This window comes from Styela clava, chromosome 10 (genome assembly GCF_964204865.1).
Source record: "Styela clava chromosome 10, kaStyClav1.hap1.2, whole genome shotgun sequence".
Taxonomy (NCBI): Eukaryota; Metazoa; Chordata; class Ascidiacea; order Stolidobranchia; family Styelidae; genus Styela; species Styela clava.
In genome coordinates, this window is record NC_135259.1 from 3,439,664 (window position 1) to 3,465,008 (window position 25,345).

Consider the following 25,345-nt stretch of genomic DNA (forward strand, 5'->3'; position numbering starts at 1 on the left):
CGGGGTCAAATTATAGTGGAGTGAGCTGAGACAGGCTTGTACCTTGCGGTTCTGCGCTACAAGCTCATCGGAATTGTTCGTCGTTCATGTGGTCCGGCACTTGTAATGTCACAATCAGTTCTATGCTTACATGCAAGGCAAAAAACTTAAAAAGATTTTTTTAACGATGGCAATCTCCAATCGTCTTCGACTTTCGTTCCCTTTCTTGCTTTCATTCCGATATTAAAAACATCCGAATCCGTGCTCTGGCTCTGTTTTGTTGTGGCAAATGGTGATGGATTCGAAACGCTAGGTCAGGCATGTGGGGGTTGGTTGATTCATTCGAAGAGAACCAAACCTATAGTAAGGGTAGATTATGACTGTTTAGTTTGAAGGTGTTGGGTTTGCAAATGTGCACGGGGGTTTTCAAGTAATGACGAACCACTGAACCGCGTGCGATCCACCAAGTCACTAATTTATGCAAAAAACACTACAATCTAGTGATGAAAACTGATAATAGAATCGGCCTTAATTCAACCTAACAATACTACTATACAAGAGGGGAACATATTCACGTGCTTCGTAGGGTACTTGGTGCTGTGATCTCAACTGGACTTGTAAGTCTAAATTATTGGGAATTACAATTACAGCTGGCTTGAACCAAATATATGAACTTAACTTACCGTCTAAGTTGCATCAACTACAAAACATTATCCAAATTTGGCGTATGAGAAATCTGAAAATTCTAGGAAAAGTTTGTGTAACTTTGTACTTATCATCAATTTATATTTTCACCGGTTTCTTCTAACTATACCAAAAAATTCGTAAAATCACTGAACTCTTTAATATTTCGTTTCCTGTGGAACTCAAATCGAGAATGAGTTGAACGTAAAACACTGATTGTCCGTCCAAAAATGAAAGGCGGAATTGATATGGTAGACGTTGACAGTATAATTATTTCTCAATGCTGAAATGGTTGTATCACGTCATTGATGGGTCGAAGGAGAGAAATTGGAAGACCATTGAACTTTATTATTTACGAGACATAAATCTACACTAAAAGGAAATTTATGGTACAACTCTGGCTTCATAAAATATCTTCATTTTATAACACTTTCTACCTGGTACATATATATATAGGTAATTAACATCTAATGCCAATAATCACATCTGCAACGAACTATTATGGTACAACAAGAAGTTACAGTAACAAGCAAGAATGCCATTTTTTTTATAAAAGCTTGAAAAGAACACAAAGTCTGGGGATTACACCATTTGGACAGAAGAGAACAGAAATTCTCTTTTTATTTATTTATAGAACACTTCGGTATATAATACAATGTAAATGGGTATCGGGACTGTTATAAATTATTTGGCTGCATATCAGAATGTTAGATGGATTATATTTAGAAGTCTAGTGATTTTAATGCTTAACATAACCGTTGGTTTACAGAATATAAACATGTTTGATTTTGACGAATTTTTATACAGTATATACATTATGTGAAAAAACGCGCCGCTAAAAATAATAACAAGTAATAAACTAGAATTCGGTTGGAAACCGAAGACTTATCGATCGAAGGTTAGGGGATCCCCAAAACAGAGGTCTTACTCCATAGTGACACCGTGTGTCCCATCACTAATTAATTAATAACTTGCTAATTATACGACAAAATCCATCCAAAATCAATAGGCTTCTGATCCGAGCTATGATGAATGCACATGCTAAATCTGCAGCAGATCCAATCTCACTTTTGTGAGATATCGCGTGCATCTAACACACAGACATACAGACAAATACCTATCAACATACTTACCGATCAAGATCGATAAGTAATTAGTTTGGTATAGACAGGAGGGAGTGATACGACCAGACGGTCATCAAAGTCAACTTCCCCCTTCAAGGTATTATTTTCAGGATTCACATATCCTGATGACTAAATATATATCAAAACGCGGTATATAATTACCATACGAAGCACTTAATATTCCTATCGAAGATAAATAAACCAAAAAAGGTATAGCAAAGTGACGTAAAATTTAATTTAAAAACATTCACTATATAATAGATCTAAGTAATTTGGCAAAAGTTCAAACAATCATAAGCTAGTTTTGATGTCTGGGCATTGGATTTAGGTTGTTACCAAATGGACATTTCTCAGGGCAATAAAATTTATGGATTTTAATAATTTTTTTGCTCTGAATTGTTCAAAATTGATGTGATCCTAGTATACTGATACGCTAAATTAAGTCTCGCATTATACACAATAATAAAAAACGGTGGAATCAGGAATGACCATAAACAACTACTGGATTATTCCGAATACATTCTAAAATTCCCCATATAAATTTTGTTTTCTTTTCTTAAGATATGAATAAAATTGACATATGTGATATGATTGACATTACTGTAGTGGTTTTCTTGCTTATAGGGAAAATAGTATCTAGACATTACAGTATTTATACTTAGGCGCCCAGTGAAATGTTTTCAATTTTAGAGCTCCTCGGAAGATAAAATGATTACTGGAAACTCCCTTCTTATTTGGGTATTCCCCTTTAGTATGGAAACATCCCTATTCCACACTCGGACATTGGGATTGCCATTTGCCGCTTTCTGGCATTATACCGTACCGTTGTAGTCTAGATCCGTAACTCAGGTCACGATTGTTGTATTGTACATGATGTGCAAACAAATCAGTGCGTCCGAAAGTCTACTTTTGATAATAGCCTATATTCTGTGTTTGATTTAGCTTAGGTCTATATAAATACTTTGCACAGACTTCACAATGGACCATTTTTTTCAGCATCCGGCGACTAGCTCTGTCGGTGCAGTCATGGGACAGGTAGAGACTAAAGATTGTGTATCTTTGGAAGATGAACAAGAAAAAGGAATAAAGAACTTGAATAAAAATTTACTTATGGAAGAAACTGGTTCCATCAACTTTTCTGTGAATGGAGTGGTATTTACTGGTATGTTACAATCTTATGCACAGTACAGCAATAGTAAAGTCTGAAAGTGAAGAACGACCTAAATCCTCGACCCTGTCTGGTTTAATGCAAATACTAAAAAAGCATGTTGCATTATATCTATAAACACCATTGGCCATAATATTATAAAATTTCAACCATGAATTTTTTTTTTAAAAACGTTTTTTTAAACAAAAACTTAGCATATATTTCATAATATATAAATTTAGGCATGAAGTAAAAAAATATCTCAAATATTCATGAGTATTAGTGAAATTGAGAATAAGGTTTTGTTATTTGCAAGAGGTTGTTTATTTGATATTTTATTCTATATATTGTAATTCTATAGATGCTATAGAAATACTATAGAAACAAGACTAAACCCATGTAATGAAACATTCAAATCTTTCAAGTATTCATAAAGGAATTACTTATGAAGTTATGATTCCTTATCTTTTCTGTTGAATTTCAAAACTGTTTTAAAAAAATTTCATTTTTTTCAATAAATATGAGATGCCTGTGAATTTATTGTTTTTTACAAATATACTTTGAAACAACATATTATTTTCATTATTTTATTTTGGATTTTCCTAGTGGAAAATCCTGATATTGGAACAACTCTAAATTCATGGTTGAGGAATAATGCAAAGTTGACTGGAACGAAAGCAATGTGTAAAGAAGGAGGATGTGGATCATGTGTTGTCATGGTTACTCGTTCTGATCCTGTTTCAGGAAAAGATGTCAACACTGCTGTTAATTCGGTAGGAAAAAAGTAAAATTTTATTTGTGGCTCAATGATCATTCTGTCATTAGAGATATGGTTTAAGTCCTGATTTGTCTTGTAAGCAGATAATAGCCCACGTCTCACAAAAGTTATTTTTTTAAATATTTTATACTATGTTCATTTCACGTCTCTTTGCTCTGAACATGGCAACCATTAATATGTACGAGCTACAATTTTTGAAACCAGATCGGAATCTTTCCGGTGAAGCATTGTTTACCCAATTTATTGCACCCTAGATGGGTAGTGAGCATGTGATTTGACCCCGGGAGTGCAACTGACAATGCCAACACAAATTTGGTACGATATGTGGATTTGGAAAGATTGTAGAACTTTCAAGTTATTAGCCAACTCTCATTATTGATGCATTTGTTCCCCTGTTTCACTTCAGCTTCCCCCACAATCAAGTCCATGCTTCTGAAAACAAATAACTGATTAACTAATTCCATACTCGACATGGACGAGAGACCATGGTTCTTCATATGATTAGGTCGTCTTATCACTTTCCTCTCCCCCGGGATAAATATGTAAATCCCATCCTATTGTTACTTAGGTATAGTTAACAAGAATTAACACAAATTTCTTTGTTACTGTACAAATATCACCGTAAAATTAAATTTCTTTTAATGTTCACAATACAAACATATCCTTGTATATGCAGTGCTTGTTTCCACTTTTATCTGTTGATGGATGTCATGTGATAACAACAGAAGGTCTTGTCACAAACGGAGGTCAATACAATGACATACAGAAGAGAATTGCTCATTTTAATGCAACACAGTGTGGATATTGCACTCCAGGATTTGTTATGACCATGTACAGGTTGGCGATTCAACAATTACCTATTATTAACAGTTTGATGTACTATAAGTTGAATTTTATATTAGTTTATCATGTTTTGTTCATTTATCACATGCCAAAACTGTTTTCTGAATAGATTGTTAAAATCTGTTTATTGTGTTTGATTTGTGGCAACATGTACTAGGGTACATTTTTGAAATGCTTACTAAAGAAAACCTTTGTGATGTCGGAACTGAAATAATGCTGATGCCGTAGGATTTTTTGTACTAATTCGATTGATAACTGAATTAATGTTTTTCACTACCTAAATTTCTAGGTTGATACTTATATAGATAAACCTATTTGACTCAGTATAGGCAAATGGCCACAAAGCAAAATTTCATTTATGTTCCATGGTCAAAAAGAAAATTATCTAATAATATTGCTGAATATGTGTTTAGTAATTTACATCAAAAATCTTTTGTTTTATAATTGTTTAATTATGATCGCATCACATGTACCCTACAGAAAACGCATAAACACACAAAAAAAGTTTCTTTTTATATAAAAAAATTTTGTAACCTTCAAATTTTGGTCACTCATTTTGTAGTTCACTTGGCCAAATTTGTTGTTTCTATTTGTAATTTTGGTTTCTATTTTGTTGTAAGCTTATTGCAAAAGAATCCAAATCCTACTCAGGAAGAAATTGAAGGAGAATTTGATGGAAATATTTGTCGCTGCACAGGGTTTCGTTCCATTCTTGATGCAATGAAAAGTTTTGCCACAAATGCTGATCCAAAATTAAAACAGATTTGTTCAGATATTGAGGTAAGCGCTATAGACATGCCATATTATATGACAGGTTGTGCTTTCACTCCACTATATCTGAGAGTTAGGGGTCACAATTTGTTCAGATTCCGTTTCGTTTAGAGGTGTGCAACATTTTTTGTTTGTGGGCCATATAACCAACTTCTGACATCTAGCTGGCCACACAAAAAGAAGAGAATACGGGTATCGCTTAGCCTTACATTAATAAAGGCACTGTGCAAAGCGACGAAAGATTTAACACAGCGACAAGAGCAAAGAAACATTACCTATGTATTTTACCCATGTGATCCACTTTTTAAACATAAACTGTCAGATTAGGATTTTAGGCTTGATGTGAAAAATATTGAATCTTAAATGCACACCCCTGGTTTAGAATAATCTGAACCTGAAATATAAGAAAAGTTAGTTTTTTTTACAAAATTTCCTTATTACAGGACTTGAATGTCTGTCACAGTGACAAATCTAAATGTAAAAACAATGGAGTTGACTGTAGGAACAGCTGTGGAAGATACAGGGCTGATGGAACAACTTCTCAACTTCATAAAGATGAGGTTTGACCATTTTTTACACCAATAACTTCAGATTTTCAGAGATTTTAGCTGTAAGGACAACATTCACATGGATTAGATTTTTCATTCACTTAGTTGTCTTCATATTATAACTGTTATAATCAAAATCTATATATATAGAATTTTGGCTACTTGGACACTTCGCTCTAAGATACTTTGCTATTTATGCACCATGTTCCCATAGCATTATGGAATTTTTTTAAGAAGAATTGGACACAAGTTGTGTTACCCAGACCAATTAAGCTTATAAACAGTAAGACTGGAAGTACTTCACAATGGTTACGACCTGGATCTCTATCAGAGCTTACAGATGCTGTGAAGAACAATGCAGATAAAAAGTTACGATTCGTGGTCGGGAACACCAGTACAGGTATGTGGTATGTATAAAAATGTAAGAGGCTTCCATATTCATATAGACTAGGATTAACATATTTATCTCGGGGAGGGGAAAGACGATAATACAGCTTCATCATATGGCGAACCACGGCCTTTTGTTCGGTTACCAGACCATGTTGGGTATGTAGTTAGTTAGCCAGTTACTTGTTCCTTGAAGCATGGACTTGGGTATTTAGTATATTATTTATAATTTTGTATAATACTATTGTGATTAAAGAATCTGTATTCAGCCAGTAAGGATACTCTGGTATGATCATACCTGCAAATTCTAAATTATGCGCACGGATATCACCCAATCTTGATCTATAAATTGTCCGGTTTATTTTCACAATGTACAGACAGAGAATTAGGTAAATATGAGTTAAACACTGTATTTTGTCTTTTTTTGTGTAGCAATAAAAATATAATGTTTTGTTTTCAGGTGTTTTTAAATATGAAGAACCATTTGATGTTTATGTCGACACAAAACTTGTACCTGATCTCTACCAGGTTTGCTTCTATATTATCAATAAAGAATATTTAATGTACATGCCGGCCAATAAACTTAGCTATTATAGCATCGCAAGTTAGAATATTGGGTTCAAATCCCATGCCTACCACCTCTCACAGGGTGTAATTAAAGGGTAGGCAATGCAGAACCAGAAAAATCTGGTCCTTTCAAATGATGGTAGCTATTTACCTGACAGTGGCTGCTTATGTGGAGCCTTGTTTAGAGCGCAAGGTACACAAATATGTCATAGAAAAATTTATATACTTCAGAAAGTAGTGTCAAACGGGCGAGTCGGAATTGATGAATCTCCAAATGTGATGTCAGAATCAAATTTGATGTCAGAATCATTAAAACATACTTTCCTTTCATTTGGACTTATTCAAAACCATATATATATATATATATATGTGTTATTTACTCCGACCACATCTTCATATGTGCTACAATAAAAACCAAATCATTTTTTGGTCCTACTTACTACAGTGATATTATATACCTTTTTTAAACCTCTGCAGCATGAATATATTATCCTAAGTGATTCAAGAGTCTTGCTGCACTTTAACACAAATATATTTCTGTAAAGTTTCATTTGACCAAGGTCATATTTCCTCAGACAGACATAGTTTAACCTTTAGTTGAACTATGTATGAATAGTTATCACTCTTGCTACAACATCCTTGCATTATATGCATACGGATCCATCGGCGCAAAAGCATAGAAGACGGTGAAGTAGTTAGTCTTGTAGAAACCCAATCGATAGCATCAATATATTATATTGTGTTAAAATATGTTTGCTACCATAAACAATTACCGGTATATGATTTTAATCACTGCAGTTGCACACCTATTTGTCTGTGCGTCTTCACAAGATATTCTTTGTAAGATTAAGTTTGAGAACATCTGGTCTAGACTTCTCACTGCTATTTTAAATGTTTTAATGTATCGAAGTGAATTTTATTGGTTCGTATAACGCGGTTAATATATTTTTTTCATTAAGATAAACAATGGCGAGAATACATTAACTGTTGGTGCAAATGTGAGTTTGAACAATCTGATTGCAACATTACAACAACATGCTTCAGAATCTGTAACATTTGATGTGATGGCAAAACATATAAAGAAAATAGCCAATGTACCAGTCAGAAATGTGAGTATGTATTCTTCTGACATATAGGGTAGCTCATATATATCACGGGAAGAGAAAAGATTATGAAACAACTCAATCATATGGGAAACCATTGCCTCATATCTGGTTACCAATCTATGTCTGGTATGGCAATGGTAACCCGTTATTTGTTGCAGATGCAGTGAAGGAAAATTAGTTACGTGAACCCCCCCATGACGGCATGGTGTCCAGCAAATCTCTCACAAATATAGAATATTTAATAGACTGGATATCTCTACACAATCATTTATTTTTGAAAATGAAATGTTCTTAAATCAACACTGCTGTTTTTCCCCCTCTAGGCAACTGATACTGATACAATGTTTTGAAAATAAACCGAAACTTACATCAGATAGATAAATAGTTTATTTTGAAAACTACATAACACACACAAATTCAAAATGGAGAATTCTGGAGAGCAAGCAAAACTTTGAACAAAGAAATTTAAAACATGGGAAATATCATGTGCCTGCCGACCAGCACACACACACAAACCCATTTAAATGAGGCTTGGGCCATAATTGAATTAACAAAATACGCGATAGTATTAAACTTTCGGGCTGTTGTACTTTTAACACTTACATTGATAATGACACTAATGGCTAGATTGGGCATTACTGAAAAGGTGATGAAGGGGTTTAAGATACAAACAAACTCAAAACTATGGTTGTAAATTCGGTGTACAGAAACTCTGTTAAACAATTATTAGGATAAAACACTAATCACATGTAAACAGGTCTGTACCCTAATTGATATATTGATGTGGCCAGCATTGTTAAAACAGTACACACACAGACAGAACAAAACAAAAATATGCCATTAAATGAATATTTAAAAACGTTATGGTCATATCAAGCTACAATACAAACTATTCACGCATATATAGTTGAGTTCTCATTTAATATTTAAGTAGGGTTTCTAGTAATTGCATTTGCAGTATCTGCTGACAGTCGCATTTCATCATGTTTATCTTTATTTTTTTTTTATCTTTAGGTTGGTTCATGGATTGGAAATTTAACCATGAAACGTCTTCATCCAGAATTTCCTTCTGATATGTTCACATTGTTCGAAGCTTATTCTGTCAAATTGCAAATACTTGATTGTTCAACTGGAAATCAGAAAACTTATGATTTGATCGGAGATGAAGGATTCATCAACCTTGATATGAGTGGAAAGGTTATATAAGGCTATTTTTAGATTTTAATTGGAATTTTATATAGCATGCAATTCTTTCAAACTCGGTTCATCAGATAAGATAAAAAAGGGGGCTCCCGAAGTATGCGAACCAAGATGGCGGACATCGGAATGTAATATGTGTACTAGGTTAGAGTTAGGCCATAATTTTAGGTATAAATACTACGGGAGGCTCTTGGCTAGTCTTCGAACTGATAATAGGACTAAAATAAGGAAAATTGGAAAAAAATTATCGCCTAACCCTAACCTGTTACCCATGTTACGTTCCGATGTCCGCCATCTTGGTTCACATACTTCGGGAGCACCAAAAGAAGGTACATGCCCAAACTATTTTTCCAATTTCAGTTATGTGGAATTCACTATTTCATAGCTGTTTTCCTTGACAGTAGTATTGGCACGAACTGCTTCACATCTCGCAGTGCTAGCGCACTATCTTACACAATTGTTGCTTGTAGCATATTGGCCCATAGCCTCACTAACAAATCATTATCTTTGATTTCTGAGTGAGTTATTGTGACCTTGCTTTGAGCAAATATCAAAAAGTGTGGCATAATACGGAGTTTTTGAAATAATGGTATTTGTAATATTGTTTTCATAGAACAGAAGCAAAAAATTATAAAAAAAATTTTCACCATTTTACTCAGATTTTCTTATTATAATTTTGTATTTTACTTGGCCTTTTTATGCAATGCAAGGATTACTAATATCTATTTTATCCAAAATATTCTTGCTTATTAGGTATTTCAAAATAACACTATTTAAATATAATCTCAAGACCTTATTTGAAAGTATCAAATTTTCTATAAAGCATTTCGCGTAATAGAAATTTTCAGTTCCCATATTGTGGATAATTTTCAGGAATTAAATTTTATCATTACCAGGTTGTATTAAGTGCTACAATACCAAAAGTAGCATCAACTTCAAATGGCACACAACATGCTCTAAGTTACAAAGTAATGCCAAGATCACAGGTATGATAGTTTTGTATTCAAGCTTTCCTTTTAATTTTAGAATTCAGTTTGTTGTAGATCATTCATTCTACAATTTGGATAAGTTGGATAGGATTTTCATATTTATCCCAAGGGCGAAGAGAGTCGATAAAACGGCTTAATCATATGACAAACCGTGAACTCTCGTCTGGTTGCCAGTTCATGTTGGGTATGGGATTAGTTAGTTAGTTATTTGTTTCAGATGCACATACTTGACCGTTGGGGTAATAACATTTTAATGTAAACGTAAGCTACAAGCTTTTGCCATAGATGTCAGAGTTGTTCAGACAAAATGTTAGTTTTTCAAATGTTGCTGCTGTGTCAAATTATAAATCAGTTCTCTTAATTTTTTCACAGTCTATTGATTGTCTGTTGAAAATTGTTGCAATTAGAAAAAAGATTTAATCCAATTATTATGGTATTACATGTATATTTCTCTCTATGCCTGCGTGAGTAATTAATTGACCTTGATAAATCAGTGACTTTAAACTTCGAACTATCATGCATTACTGCACGATGTCTGAAATCAAAAATATTTTCAATCATTTATCAATGACTTTTTTTCAACAAGGATGGTATGTATGGCTTATGTCAAACACTTGAAAAACATATTTAAAAATGATTAAATTGAAGTTAGTTGAATTTTGCCTTTTTAAAAAACTATTTTACCCATGACTGTGCAGTTTTGATCCTCTTTAGCAAATACGGATATACCTCGACAATAAACTGTATATATTTGTATTATAAGGTCAAACTGTGTCCACACATTTCGAAACTCATGTGACACATATCTTGTCAAATATTAACAGAATGCACATGCATATGTGAATGCAGCTTTCTATGCTGCAGTTGACGGACAAAAAATTTCAAAACCAAGTCTTGTGTTTGGAGGAATCAGCAAAACATTTTTTCATGCTACTCAAACTGAACAATATCTTCTTAATAAAACGATAAACTCTCAAGATACATTGAATGGTTTGCAATTTTTTAATTATCCATATGCTTGGTATAGATTTGTTTGAATTTTCACTTGTGTTTACACATAAATATATCGTCACGCTAATAACCGAATTGCCTGAGTCATTTTTATCAGTTTTGAGAAAAACGTAAAAAACTTCCTGATGATATTGTTATGCCATTGAGAGTAAATAATTTCCCAGGGTTCATTTCTTTAGTCGTACCTTGATTTGAATTAATTGGCATGACGTAGTTATGTGATGTCATAATGGCGCACTGTGACTTAGGCAGAAATGTGCCTATGACTTGGGGACATAAGCAATTTTGCAACTTGACTATATGCACCAGTCCTGAACACCAAACATTAGAAAAAGTATACAATTTCCAGTATCTACGATGTCTTATCCCAAAAATAGCTCATCTGTTTCAAAAACATTATTTTTTATGTTTGAAATAAATATTTCATCAATATAACGCGCTCTGCACACCAACCGAAAAAAAGACTTTTCATATATATTAAATATAAAGAATAAAGTAGCAATGCACTCTTAAATAAAAGCCAACCAATGTGAATTGGACTCAGATAGGGCATATCACAATTCACAAGTGTACACTTTCCTATGTTGTAGCGTAAATTTAAATTTATACGCGTTGAGCTATAATTTAAGAGGCAAAAACTCGAAAATACTTCGCCGATGTTATTTTGCCTTTGTGACATCACAATGGTTCTGCAGTAAACAATGACAATTTATTATGACAAAACAATTACAAGAATTTATGCATGTCACACAAAATCTCCACTTTTTTGGGGTTCGGAATTCTTGGGATAAAATCTGAGTTAACAGACAGGTGTGCATCATTAGGCCTACATAAATACGGTAACTATTTTATAAAAAACTCAGAACCGTCAGAAATGACTTAGGCAATTCGGTTATTAGCCTGATGATATATCGATTTACTATTGATTTCTGCAGGACTAATACATCAAACCAAAATTGATTTCGAGCCAAATGTAAATATATCGGTTATGTCATCTGGATCTTATTGTTTATTGTAAGACAAATTTGGCTTCCCATATCTAATCCAATGCCATCAACTTACTACCTTCCACTGTCAACCAAACAACTTTTTCTTCAGGGGCTTTGAAACTTTTGGCGGTCGAGATAAGACCTGAGTCATATAAAGCATCGGACAGTTCATCTTCTTACAGGAGATCTCTTGCAGTTGGATTGTTTTATAAAGTAATTCTCTTTATATTATTGATGTAATTTATTATCACTGTATAGTAAGTGATTATTTTTATTCTGTAATTAAATTTTTCGGTATTTTGAAGACTTTTACATAAAAAGATATTTATTATTGTTGTTAGACCAGTGTGTTTTAGAATTTTCTATTTGAATGTATATAGGTTTAGTGTGATTTCTTAGTTTACGGATAGTTAATGAGCTATTCATTTTACATGCATGAATTTGATGGTGTAAAACCCGTTCTGAACCACATCATAAGGATGTGGAATCCAGCAATCTTCTCACACATAATAATCCACTACAGGATTTGAACCTATGAACCAGCAAAAAAACCAGAGTTGCGACAACGGAAGCATTTTTCCATGCTTCGCACGATGCGTTAACTTGAAGCTGTTCAAAATTCATCCATTTTCCTTTTTCTAGTTCTATCTTTCCTTGTGTGATGAATCAGCTATAAGTCCAGATGTGTCATCAGCCATTGAAACCATACAAAGACCTCTTACCAGTGCAACGCAAACATTTGATACCGATGCAAGCATGTATCCAGTATCTGAAGCTATACCCAAAGTAACAGCAATAAAACAGGTATGATATTAATACACGAAGAAAGATTAGTTGGGACATGTAATGTACATAGGTGGTCGCTAGAAAACCAGAAAAAATAAAAACCGGAAACACAGCTAGACATCTTGTCAGTCTCCTAGTCGGATTTTTATTTTTGAGAAGATTAATCACTTTCTTTTCGAAATCTGTTTCCTGCCTACTTCCATGATGTGGTTTTCAAAATAGAAATCAAATAGAACCTTATGGGTATGGATGTTTCCTTCAACCCTGGAAGATTCTTCCTATACTTTATCAATGCAAAATTTCCAACGCTGATTTTGTGAGTGTTTTGTAGGATTGGCGCTTACAGACTGGCTCACATGTTCAAAACTATCATTTTTATTCAAAAACTATCAAAAACTGACAATAACACGCAATACTTCTGTCTGAGCGAAAGAAGTCTCTCAGCAGCGGCAGCAATTCCAATTGTTATTTCATTCTTAACTTAGTGATTATTTGTAATTGTTATGGAAATAAACAAGAAAATGATGCTCGGGGAAACACCCATCAATCTAAAACAACCTAGAACCTAAAAGAAATAAAAACGCATTGAAAAGAAATGAGTAAACACGCCTTTATATTTCCATCACTGGCGTAGTCATACCGAAGTGAATTCAGTGTTCATATATTGGTGCATTATTTTATAAGGCATCTGGTGAAGCAATATATGCATCTGACTTTGCTGCCTTGAGTGACGAATTATTTGCTGTGTTTGTTCCTGCAACTACTGCTAATGCTGATATTGATCAAATTGATGCTTCAGCAGCAATACAAATGCCTGGATATCATAGTATAATTACTGGTAAGAAAATTCATTTAAAACAGGTGCATTTTATTCAATGAAAAAATGTATTAAAAATGTGTTTCGTAAAACCAGATATGTGGAGTGGGGGAAAATTCACCATTGTCTGGCTTTTTTATTTCAGGTGCTGATTTACCTTCAGAAATTACGAATACATATATTTCACCTCCAAATCAAAATCAACCGATCATTGCAGAATCCCATGTTGATTTTGCTGGACAACCTGTAGCAATTGTTTTGGCAGGTAAGATGTTACAAAATGCCTTCAATATTGTATTTCCATTGGTAGCTGCCTTAGACATCACAAATTAATACATTTTGTATCTTTTGCCAATACATTTCTAGTTTTGGATACACTAGACAGGGGCACAGCCAGGAATTTTCAAAGGGGGTTCTGGAATTTCCAAATGTTTTAAATTTGATAAATATTTAGACTCTCAAGATAACGCCGAAGCAATATCCAGAGCTATCACAGTTACCTATAAAAATCAAAGTCCAGGAGTTTTCGAAATGGCAGAAGCAATTGAAAAAGGAATGTTTTTTGATAATTCTGGTGATCCTGTCGTCATTGGTGATGCTGCAGCTGCAGTCGCAAGCGCTCCACGGAAGGTTTTATGTTTTTTGAATATGATATATACGTGGGGCCATGCATAATATCATTAATGTCAGCATTCGTTAAGCCATAATAATTTTGTCTAGAATATTGCAGATAAACAGTGATTTGATCGTATTTGTAACAGTTTTAAGAAATCCTTTTTAATTCAATTGCTCAAAATAACTAGTTTTTAAGTGAAACTATTCTAATTTGTTCCGAAAATCAAAAATTTAGAATATTGAATATAGCCAACTTTGATTCTAACCGAATATTCGAATCATTTAATGTTTTAGCGGCCTATTTTTTTTTTTCTGCCGTTCTTTCTTATGTTTACTCTTCATCCACACTTCATCCCTGGCTCATGTATGATATAAGTCAGAATTTAATAAAAAATAATGTGAACAGTATAACAGAGTAGTAAACTGCTTGGAATTCGGGTATGAAATTATAGTAATGTTGATGAAGATTTTCAACTTTCGAATTTACTGTATGTCTTTTTTAAAATTTTGTTCGTGAAAAGGTAACTGGAAAAGTGAATATAGGTGGTCAGTATCATTTCTACATGGAAACTCAAGTAACAAGAGCAAAACCCACAGAGGATGGTTTCCAGGTAGAGAGTGCCACCCAGTGGCAAGATGAAGTTCAAAGATCATTGTCATACATGTTGGGATGGGATTGTAACAGGTTTCATATTTTTAGCATTGAACTAAATGGCATAAATCATTTTTTCCCCAACAAACTACTTTTTATTCTTTTCAGATTTCACATCGAAACAGGACGTGTAGGAGGAGCATATGGTGGCAAAGCAACAAATAGTTTGATCACGGCTTCAGCTGCTACATTGGCAAGCTATATATCAGGTGATTGACAAATTTGGTTTGTAAATTATTCATGTAAAGAGAGCAATACTCAAATATATGGGCTCGGTGGTGTGGCACATCGTGCTAGGCGTTATGAATACGCTTGCGACAGCACCTCTGATTACCCTGCATGAGTTCGCAGGTTCGAATCATGTGAGGGATAATTATGTGCGAGAGTATTGCTGGACTCCTCGCCATTGTTATTTTATGAAGAGAGCAATACTCAAATATATGGGCTCGGCGGCGTGGCACATCATGCTGAGCATTAAGAATACGCTTGCCACCATCACACGGGGGATAATTATGTGCGAGAGGATTGCTGTACTCCCCGCTGTCGTAGGGTGTTTCTCGTAACCGCTAGTCGGTTACGGCCACCTCCACTATCAAGTCCATGCATCTAAAAACAAAATAACTAGCTGACTAATCCCATACCCGACAGGGGCTGGTAACCGGACAAGGCCGTGGTTCACCATGTGATTTAGCTTACTTAACACTTTCCTCTCCTCCGGGATAAATATGTAAATCTTAAGGTACAATGACCAAATCCAAAGTAATAGCCATTCTAGTGGCTTCAACCTTCTTCTCCAATTGAAAATTTGAAATTGATTGGCTTGATCCAAGAATTTAGCAAAAGTTGAGATTTTAGTTGTGTTAATTTTGATTTTGATATTCCGCAAGGTTTTTTAGCCAATTGCAACATTAATATATGCAACCGATTATAATTTTAGGAAAACCAGTGAGATTACATTGTGATCTGGAAAGATGCATGGAAACTTACGGATGCAGACCAGCGTATGTTGCAGATTATACAGTTGGTAATTTCCCTCATAACTTTAGTCGAAGGTTTATTTACATAATATGTGTAATCAGGCATATCTTAAGGCGGATTACCTTAATACGGACTCTTTTTTATGTAGAAATATTTTGTGTTTTTATTGCACTGCTATTGTATCTGTCAAACACTGTATTTCAAACTGAAACTTGATATTTCCAGGACAATAATTTTTTCATCCAATTTAAGTCTGAGGTTAAAAAAGGGTCGTTTCGTGACAAGTATTTTATTTTGGAATTTGATTGTTGGGAATTTTTTTTAAATTGTAAATGGACTTGTTGATGTGGAATATGTGGCTTCATATTGGCTTGTGCTGGAAAGCAGTACTCCTACAACTCAAACAAGATATATTGTATGTTTTTGCATTGTAGTTTATCAATTTTTCTATATCAATTTATCATACATCTGACTTGCTATTCAAATAATTATCCAGGTTTTGATGATCAAGGAAAGCTCCAAGGAATCATTGTAACATATTATGCAAACTGTGGAGTAAGTCCAAATGATCCAGATGTAGTAACAGGAACTGTTTCTCAGTTTGGAGATAGTGGTAAGGCAACATTTTTTTGGTTCTTTATGTGTTCAAAGAAATACTGTGAGGTTTCACCAAAAGCTAATTAATGTTCAGAGCTTGGTACTCCCGTAGTGTGTGTACCAGATCAAAGTTAGGACATGATTCCCTAATTTTAGTTCTATTACGAGTTTGTGGGAATTCCTGTGTTAGCCAAGTAAATATACCCTCCTGCCCATAGGTTTCAGTCCCAACAGCTCGATGTAAAGTAGGCGAACAAAATTAGCTACTTCCATATTGGTAATCACACTTCTTGAGCACTCAGAGCTCTGTGTGAGTGCTTTACTACTATGTGAATGTCAGCGAATACGAATTGACATAGAACTTGAATCATTTTTGATGTGAAATACTAATATAAGAAGCCATATATTGAATGAAGTCAATAAAAAATACTGGACTTATCAATTCAGAATCTTCCAAATTCGACTGATCTTGAATCAATTTATAGTTAGACTTATATAAGATAGTACTTTGAACCAGGGTTTCCCAAAATTCTCGGTCCCCGGACCACTGTCTGTGAATCTCATTTTAGATGGACCCCCATCATATGCCTTATCAATTTATGTGCCTAACTGACAAGAAAGGATAATGTTTCCTTTGACGAAATAAAACACATGAAAGTCTGAATTAATACATACTAATGCCGAATACTGGCAGGCTAATGGTAATTCGATAAGAATATGATCCATTTGTATATGTTTGAGACTCTTTCCATACTGTTGCGGACCCCCTGTGCAGTCACCACGGACCTTCGTAAACCCCAGTTTGGGAAACCCTGCTTTAAACAATGAAACTGGAGGATGTAGATTGGTTTCATATTTTCAGTAGAGTAAATAATCCTGTCATGTTATGCATTAAGTTCAGTACAGCCATCACTGTTCTACAATTTATATAAATATATAACCTGACTTATACCTGAAATTTAATCTATAACCTTTTCTTCGGAGTTACGAGAAAAAGTCTGACCAAATATCAGCTACATCATTCAAAAATCAATTATTGTTCTAATCTAAATTTTGTCTGCAACTCTTGTATTAATGATAATTTGTTTGTTCATAACCAATCACGATGACTAATTTCCATGTTACAAATTAGGTTACCACTGTCCTGCATGGCAACTCAATATCAAGTGGGTGAAGACAGATCTTGCGAGTCCAACATGGTGCAGATCTCCAACGTAAGTGTTTTTCTATCTAACAGTAAGTATTTTTATGAAAAGGTGTGGGTTGTAATGTAATCAACATCAAATTTATTTCATGCTGAAGAGAGCTGAAGCACAATTCAAAATGCTTCTAGTTTCTCTGATTTGTTTGAATCATGCAAGGACTAAGGGGTGTGCAATCTTTAATACCAGATAGACGGAGGGCCAGGTACAAATAACTGGTTAAAACCGCAGGACGCACCTTCATTAACATACGCTTTCTAGTAGTTACAGGCATGAAAATTTTGGTTATTGATCTTATGACATGTGTTGTTTGCTTCGCTTAAGCTAGCTGTTATGGCATTGTAACATAGGCATGGATAATAAAATTGGACTTCGGTATAGGCTTTGCAACGCAAAGGGATTGGATTTGCCTGTACCAAATTAAACTACTGGTAAATTAAAAACTTGTTTCGCAGGACGCACACATTTCAAAATTCAAACTTTTTCATGTGTTGCACAATTTTTTCTTGTGGGCCGCATTTGGACCATGGGCCGCAGGTTGCCCACCCCTGGAGTAGACAATTGACTAATAATTCCTGATGCATGAACTTAGATGGTGAAAGAAACTAAAGCCCATCTGTGGTTAGAGGGTCTATGTAAAATCCAGCAATCTTTTTATGCATGTTCATGTTATCTGAGATTTGAAATCTGTGAATCTACTCAGGGTAGTCAGTATTGTTTTATTTCTCAGTATTCCTTATGCTTGGTACATCTGAGTGATTGTATGTTTCAATTTAATATGACTCGGCGATGATAACGGAGAGGTCGTTGTTTTTGATGATTAGGCCATCTTATAAGCTTTCCTTTTTGCTAAGAATAAAAGTGAAAATTGTGTCCTATTCTAATATCAAATTAAAATGTTCTCATTAAATATCCAGATCAGCACAAATGGTAATGATAATGGAAGTTATTCAGGAACACATTGCAAATAATGTTGGAATCGATCCGATCACAGTTAAACAGGGCAATTTATATGTACAAAACCAACTCAACTTGTTTAAGGAACCTCTGACTTACTGCAATATCAAAAAACTTAGTGAAGGTATGAATATTATATAGTTCAATAGAATTTCACTGATTAATATAAGTTAAGAAACTTATTAATATAAAGAAGAGAATATGAAATTATCAAAGGGATGATAACTTTACAAGGAAAGATTTTGTGTCTGCTCCAAGAGAGAAAAATATGACAAAACGATTGCTAGCTACTCTACCTCCTACTATTCTGCTATTACACATTATTATTCTTATATATTACCAAATGTACATCTGGTCCATATTTTTTTCAAATTACAGTTTTTAAGGTTTATGGTGTTTTTAGATTTGTTGTCTTCTGCTGAAGTGACTCAGAGACAATCTGATATCACAGCATTCAATAATGCTAATAAATGGAAGAAAAGAGGAATTGGTTTCTCTCCAATGAAATTTGGGTAACTTCAATTTCATACAATATTCGGATTTTCAACCTCTATTTAAATTTCAATATTCGGAGGTTTTCTTACACCCTTCTTTCTGTTGCACAAATATTGTTCAATGCAAGAATATTGTTATCTGTTGGGATTGGGTGCGATGACCTAGCGTTCAATGTGTTATACTTAACTGTATTATCATCTCAGGTTACGCATTTTGTGTATAACTCTCATGCCCACCACCTCACTCGCCCAGGATGTATTAAATTTAAGCGAACCACAAAAATTCTGGTCCTTTCAAAAGTATTAACTCGGTTGAATTAGTTGAATGCACTAATAAGAATCATGTAAAAATGTTCAAGAATGCACACAATGCATAAATTCTACTGTATCACTGAAGGTATCTGGATAATGATTGAGCTGCCTGGTTCATTTTATTTTTCGAAGGCAATATTGAATCCCATCATAAGATAACATCTCATTATAGATTGAGTTATGAAGGAGCCCAATATTCTGCACAAGTCAGCATATTCCATACTGATGGAACAATTATTTTGTCTGCGGGAGGAATTGATGTTGGACAGGGAATGCACACTAAGGTATCAAATATTTATGATGGAGATGATCAAGAATACATTTAGTTTATTATATAGTATTATATAGAACAGTTCTCCGCAACCTTTTTTAACTTGCGGCACACTTATAAAACTTGCCAAATTTGACGGCACACCACAACAAACGAAAAATACAAGGTGTAACTTTGTTTTATGTTCATATAACAATGAAAGATTTGTGGTTGTTTTAAAGAGCACAATCGCTCTATATTAGGATCATTACATGACGCACAATCAATTTTGCAACACGATAACTAGTTTCTAATGCATTTTCGGAGACTGTAAAAGACGACTTCACAGAGCACTCTTGCTTCTTATTCTGACTTAACAACCGCTGGAAATAATTTATATTCTTGTGTGCATGAACGGCATGTTTCGTATTTAAGTGGCGCATAAGTTTACTCAGAAACATTGCTTCATTTGAAAGTTGCTCCTCCCAAATAACCCAGACTGGTTTTGGAGCATCTCCGTTACCACAGCAAGAAAATCCATATTTGACGTAATATTTCCTGTATTTCCTTTTGACAAGTTTTTGTTTTTTTTACAACGTTGCTTGTGCTAGGTACAATATGTTGCTCAGTATCAGCTGTTCTTTTTAAAAATTTCTTCATTTTGCTAAACTTTTACGTTCCTTGACATTTTTAACCTAAGACAACTGGGCACTTATTCTGCAAACTCACACTTTATTTATATTCGATTACTACACGTGCTATGTTTTAGCCTTGACAATAGGCTTTACAATATACATGCTTGTCATATAGGCCTACTCCTTGTTACGTCACAAATGCACAGTGGAGGGTGTCAGGAATTTGAATTGGTGTCGCTCAAGCTAACGTAAAAGCAGGTTAATTTTACGTTAGTAGAGTAGAGTGGTAGACTAACGCAAAATTAACAAAAGATAAAAAATAATTTGTAAAAAGAAGAGAAAAGTTGCAATTCCTGTGCGGCACACCTGGCATTGTCTCGCGGCACACCGGTTGCGAAGCACTGATAGAACATAACAGGGATGGCGAATCGAGGCCATTGGTCATAGAAATAAAGTACCATAATATCTGCATCAATGAGAAGCGTGCTGTCGCACCATTTTCGCAAGTTTTATAATCCTAGGTTGGTTTTGTGTAGTTTGAGCTTTACATATAGCATATGGGAATGCTATTAACAAGACAAGTTACGAGGAATGCCTAGTTAACAGGTGGATTGTATTGATATCTTGATATCTCATAAAAGTTGTAACAGCATTGTTGACAGTAACTGCATACCCATGTATGAAAGGTGTTGGATTGAATTACGGCTGGTTTTATTATCTTTATGACCGAAATGTTGGTAAGTTTTTTGCCTCCAATATGGTGTGTCAGTTTGTGACCAGAGGGGTCAGTGGTTCATCTGGAATATATTATTCACTATAAATCCAAGAGTCAGTTTTTCAGGACCAAAGATAATCTAATTTTCAGTCGAATTTGACATTCTTTGTTTAAAAACTGTATCTTGGCATTTATTCCAGACTATTGGATGGCAAAATGAAATGCTACAGCTTCCTTACATTATATACACAAGGGTCCATTGACGCGTAAGCATGGAAAAAGGATAAATAGTTACTTGTGAAGAAACAAAATCGAGATCCTAAGCCCTTTATATATGGACACTTCTCATAGTCCTTGATTTTGATATTTTCAGCTTATACAAGTTGCATCTTATATTCTTGGAGCACCGATGGATTTAATTCGTGTGAGAGCAAGTGATATCACTGCAAATCCAAACTCTGCGCCGACTGGTGGAAGTTTAACAAGTGAATTATGTTGCAAGGTTAGTCTCCATTTTTAAAAATAGATTTTATGTTGGAAATATGTAACTTAAACTTATGATTTATAGAATTTTGAAGGTTCACTGTTGTATTATTCTGTGTTTTCATTAAATTTGAAATATATCATGAGTGCTGTATCTGAACTACATACAATGGTATGCTTCACATTTATTTCCTACCAGGCGATACTTGAAAGTTGTAAGATATTGAAAACAAGATTGGATGCTGTTAATGAAAAACTAAACTTGACAGAGGAATCGTCATGGAGTGATAAAGTGGCCAAAGCTTATCAAAATGGAGTTAACTTGACTGCACAGTATTGGTATTGTACAATGTTTTTCATCTTGATAAATTACTTTAGATAGATGGGTGATTCGACACCATAAATCTGGACAGTGGTATAAAATTATAAGCCCAGGGTGTGTTAAAAGTGAAAAATCATCAAACATCATTTATAAAGCAATCAGATAATCAAGGTAGTTTACTGCAGCAATTCTCTTGGTAAAGTATAATCTTGCCAAACTCAGTAAGACTCTCAAACTAAATTTGGAATGCAAATTGATTAGAAAACTACATAACTGGGTACATTAGAAAGTGCGGCCATCTATTAACTCCTGTGGAAACGACATGGCCCGCAAGCTAAGACGATTCGAAACTTGAAAAAAGTCTGCTGAGAAATGGGGAAAACATATATGTTCGTAAAATCATACATGTTTTTTCTAACTTTATATTGAAATACTTTGGTGTAGCTTTGTTTAGAAGAGCAGTTTCGAAAGCATTTATTTCTTTGTTATTGTTTCAAATAAAAATTTATCAAAATTTCAGCTTTACGCTGTCAAATTATCAACTTATACTTAATCAGGGTATAATGTTTGCATGTATTCATTTCTTTCCAGGTTTGCCAATGATTCAGAAAAGATTATTCAATACAACAGTTATGGAGCTGCATGTACAGAGGTCGAGCTTGATATTATCACCGGTGAATTTGTATTAAGAAGAGTTGATATGCTGTATGACTGTGGACAGAGGTATGTGTATATAGTGCTTAATGGTAAGATCTGGTCCAAAAATCCAGTCCGGCCAGACCCAGGACCGGGGGTAATAAGCCCGACCTGACCCCGACTAATTAACTGAATTTGCAGGCCCGAGCCCAAGCAAACCCGAAATTTCATATTTTATTTAGGAGTTCTTTGAATTGTCATTGCAAGAGTTCAGTACAGTATGTGTCGTGTTGATGAGGCAACTTCTGTTTTTTGCAGGCCAAGGTCTCTCGTGGCCAAAACATGGGCACTGAACTGCTGGATAATCAACTGACGTATATTTATTTTTAAAAAAAGTCAGCGATAGAGAAGCCCAACCCGTCCCGAATGACTATAAGAGGGGACTTAGTTGATAAGAATCAATTCTCATAAAATTAGAAAATAGCAATATTTCATAGCAAAAATGCTTAAGTTTCTATATTCTTAAGTAACATCTCAACACTTGAATGTTCTGTCAAGTTATCACAGTATTGTATTGTATAGGAACATAAATATAGAGTGAAAACTTCAATGTCAAATTTTGACAGCATCAATCCTGATATAGACATTGGACAAGCAGAAGGTGCTTTCATGATGGGAGTTGGTTTTTACACCTCAGAACGAATGGTTTATGATTCGACCTCAGGACAACTTGTTACAAAAAATACTTGGGAATATAAACCACCTACAAGCAAGGTATGTGTAGTTTGTACTTCATTTTTATTCTAGAGCGGTGGTTCTCAAACTTTTTAAGTCCCCTATTTAACCCACCTCGAAAATAATACCTACCCGGTAGCTAACAAATAATCTACAAATAACAGAAAGTAAGGCGAAAGTATGTCTTATTAAAAAAAACGTTGAAAATGGATGGATGGAATCGCAATCTCTAAACAATGAAGAAAAGAAAAATTCAAAATAAGGCAGGCAAGATCGAATCTAACAAATATTTTTATTTTTAATCAGCATCACGGCTCACGCCTCCTCAAAAAATTGTCTATGCCTCCCTTGCGGGGGCACTCCACCGTTAGAGAACCACTGTTCTAGAGGAAAGAAAAACAATGACTTAATTATATGGTGAATCATATTCTTTCAAGGTGTTACCAGTTCAAGTTAGATATGGAAGTAATAGGCTGAATCAGTTCATTCCAACAATATTAGAATACTAATAATTTTATTTGATTTCTTGGAAGATTTCCCCAATATGATGAATAATTCCCAAATTTGTTACTCTGTAAAATAATCAGAAATATTACATTAAGTTAAAATAGCACAGTAGTATGATGGTACTCGTACAGTATATTGCAATGTTCTATGTTTCTTATTATTTTTGTTTAAGGATATTCCTACTGTTTGGAATATAACTTTTCTTAAAGATGCTCCTAATCCGAGTGGAATTTTAAGTTCAAAAGCATCAGGAGAACCACCACTATGTACTTCATCATCTGTTGTTTTTGCTTTGAAGCGATGCATTGAGGCATTTCGAAAGGAATCATCTTATTTTGCTATAGGTAATCATTTAATAATAATGAATCTGAGTTAAAAATGTTCACCCAATGGCTAGGATCAATGAATCTCAAATGCCACTATAATATGGAATTTAAGATAAGATTTACATACTTATCCCGGGGGAGAGAAAAGCGATAATAAGGCTTAATCATATGGTGAACCACGGCCTCTCAATCGGTTACCAGTCCATGTCGGGTATGGGATTAGTTAGCCAGTTACTTGTTTTCAGAGGTATGGACTTGATGGTGGATGAAACTATAACCGACCAGCGGTTAAGTGAACCACCCTACGGTGGCGAAGAGTCCGGCAATGCTCTCGCACATAATTTACATATTCGAAACATTCTGATCATAAATTCACTTTAAATATAACATATTCAAATCTCATATCCCAACATTTCAACCTTCGTAGTATTACGCCAGTAACTGTCTGCACAAAGTAAAAATGTGAGAAAATATCTGTGTACTCATCGATTATATTTATGATATGTCTAACCATTTTCATCCAGTTGAAGTTCTATGATAAACTCGTTATCAGTTTATGACAAAATATCAATTCTTTTTAGATTTACCAGCAACAGTGGAGAATGTTCAAAAATTATGTAAAACAACTGTAGCTGATTACAACATTTGAAGTTACATTATTTGTAACGAATGAATCTGTTTTATGGTTCCCTATAGCATGCTACATTACTTTTATGAAATGTATATTTTGAAATTTCAATTTCAAATTTATCATTTTCTGTATCGTTATTAATTTTTATGCAGTATCTGAGAGTTCTAATTATGAGTATGTGGACATTTTCATATTTTTAAGCTTGGCTATTTGACTTGTTTTTTTGTTCAAATAGAACTGTTGAAACTTAGAGAAAAGCAATTGCTGCTCTGTGTACATTTCCTAAATGATGAATATTTTTAATTGAAATGTTTTATTTTTCACAATTAATCACACTTGCTGCTTGCATATTAATGCAATCCAGTAGTTTTGGTGCTCACCGAAAATATTTTATGTTTATTACACTCACGGTAAACCTGGGAAGTAAGTTTATTTCAGCTTTTTAAGTTTTGAAGCTTTATGGTCGTGGATATCTAACATTATGCTATATGCAATTATTGGTTTGTATGATATAAATTTGTAATAATGATGCCAAAGTGTGTATAAATGATTATCATCTGTTTTGATATGGA

At 34.2% G+C, this 25,345-nt stretch overlaps 1 protein-coding gene across 3 annotated transcripts; it reads left to right on the top strand.

The window, feature by feature from the left end:
- The first annotated feature begins 1,033 nt into the window (after positions 1-1,033).
- On the top strand, positions 1,034-25,345 carry LOC120338173 (uncharacterized). 3 transcript variants are annotated; one of them, XM_039406110.2, is made up of 31 exons: positions 1,034-1,052; positions 2,784-2,949; positions 3,541-3,707; positions 4,389-4,549; positions 5,176-5,335; positions 5,770-5,886; positions 6,112-6,274; positions 6,722-6,789; positions 7,788-7,937; positions 8,949-9,131; positions 10,031-10,120; positions 10,948-11,113; positions 12,233-12,336; positions 12,766-12,927; positions 13,594-13,747; positions 13,872-13,991; positions 14,181-14,356; positions 14,863-15,026; positions 15,102-15,202; positions 15,931-16,017; positions 16,468-16,584; positions 17,701-17,782; positions 18,688-18,851; positions 19,131-19,239; positions 19,706-19,817; positions 21,507-21,635; positions 21,816-21,955; positions 22,530-22,661; positions 23,201-23,348; positions 23,989-24,160; positions 24,724-25,345. In XM_039406110.2, exons 1-31 carry the CDS (start codon positions 1,050-1,052, stop codon positions 24,789-24,791), a joined length of 4,035 nt encoding a protein of 1,344 aa, XP_039262044.2. In that variant the 5' UTR covers positions 1,034-1,049; the 3' UTR covers positions 24,792-25,345. The 3 variants fall into 3 exon arrangements, with proteins under 3 accessions (XP_039262044.2, XP_077973292.1, XP_077973290.1); XM_078117166.1 differs by lacking the exon at positions 1,034-1,052 and adding an exon at positions 1,869-1,997; XM_078117164.1 differs by lacking the exon at positions 1,034-1,052 and having other exon boundaries at positions 2,354-2,949.

Excerpts from the sequence above, each read along its gene's own strand:
- LOC120338173 (XM_078117164.1), top strand. The coding sequence starts at position 2,766 with ATGGACCATTTTTTTCAGCATCCGGCGACTAGCTCTGTCGGTGCAGTC. Across the intron at positions 12,337-12,765 it reads CAGTTGGATTGTTTTATAAA|TTCTATCTTTCCTTGTGTGA; the intron begins GTAATTCTCTTT and ends TCCTTTTTCTAG. Across the intron at positions 21,636-21,815 it reads CAAGTGAATTATGTTGCAAG|GCGATACTTGAAAGTTGTAA; the intron begins GTTAGTCTCCAT and ends ATTTCCTACCAG.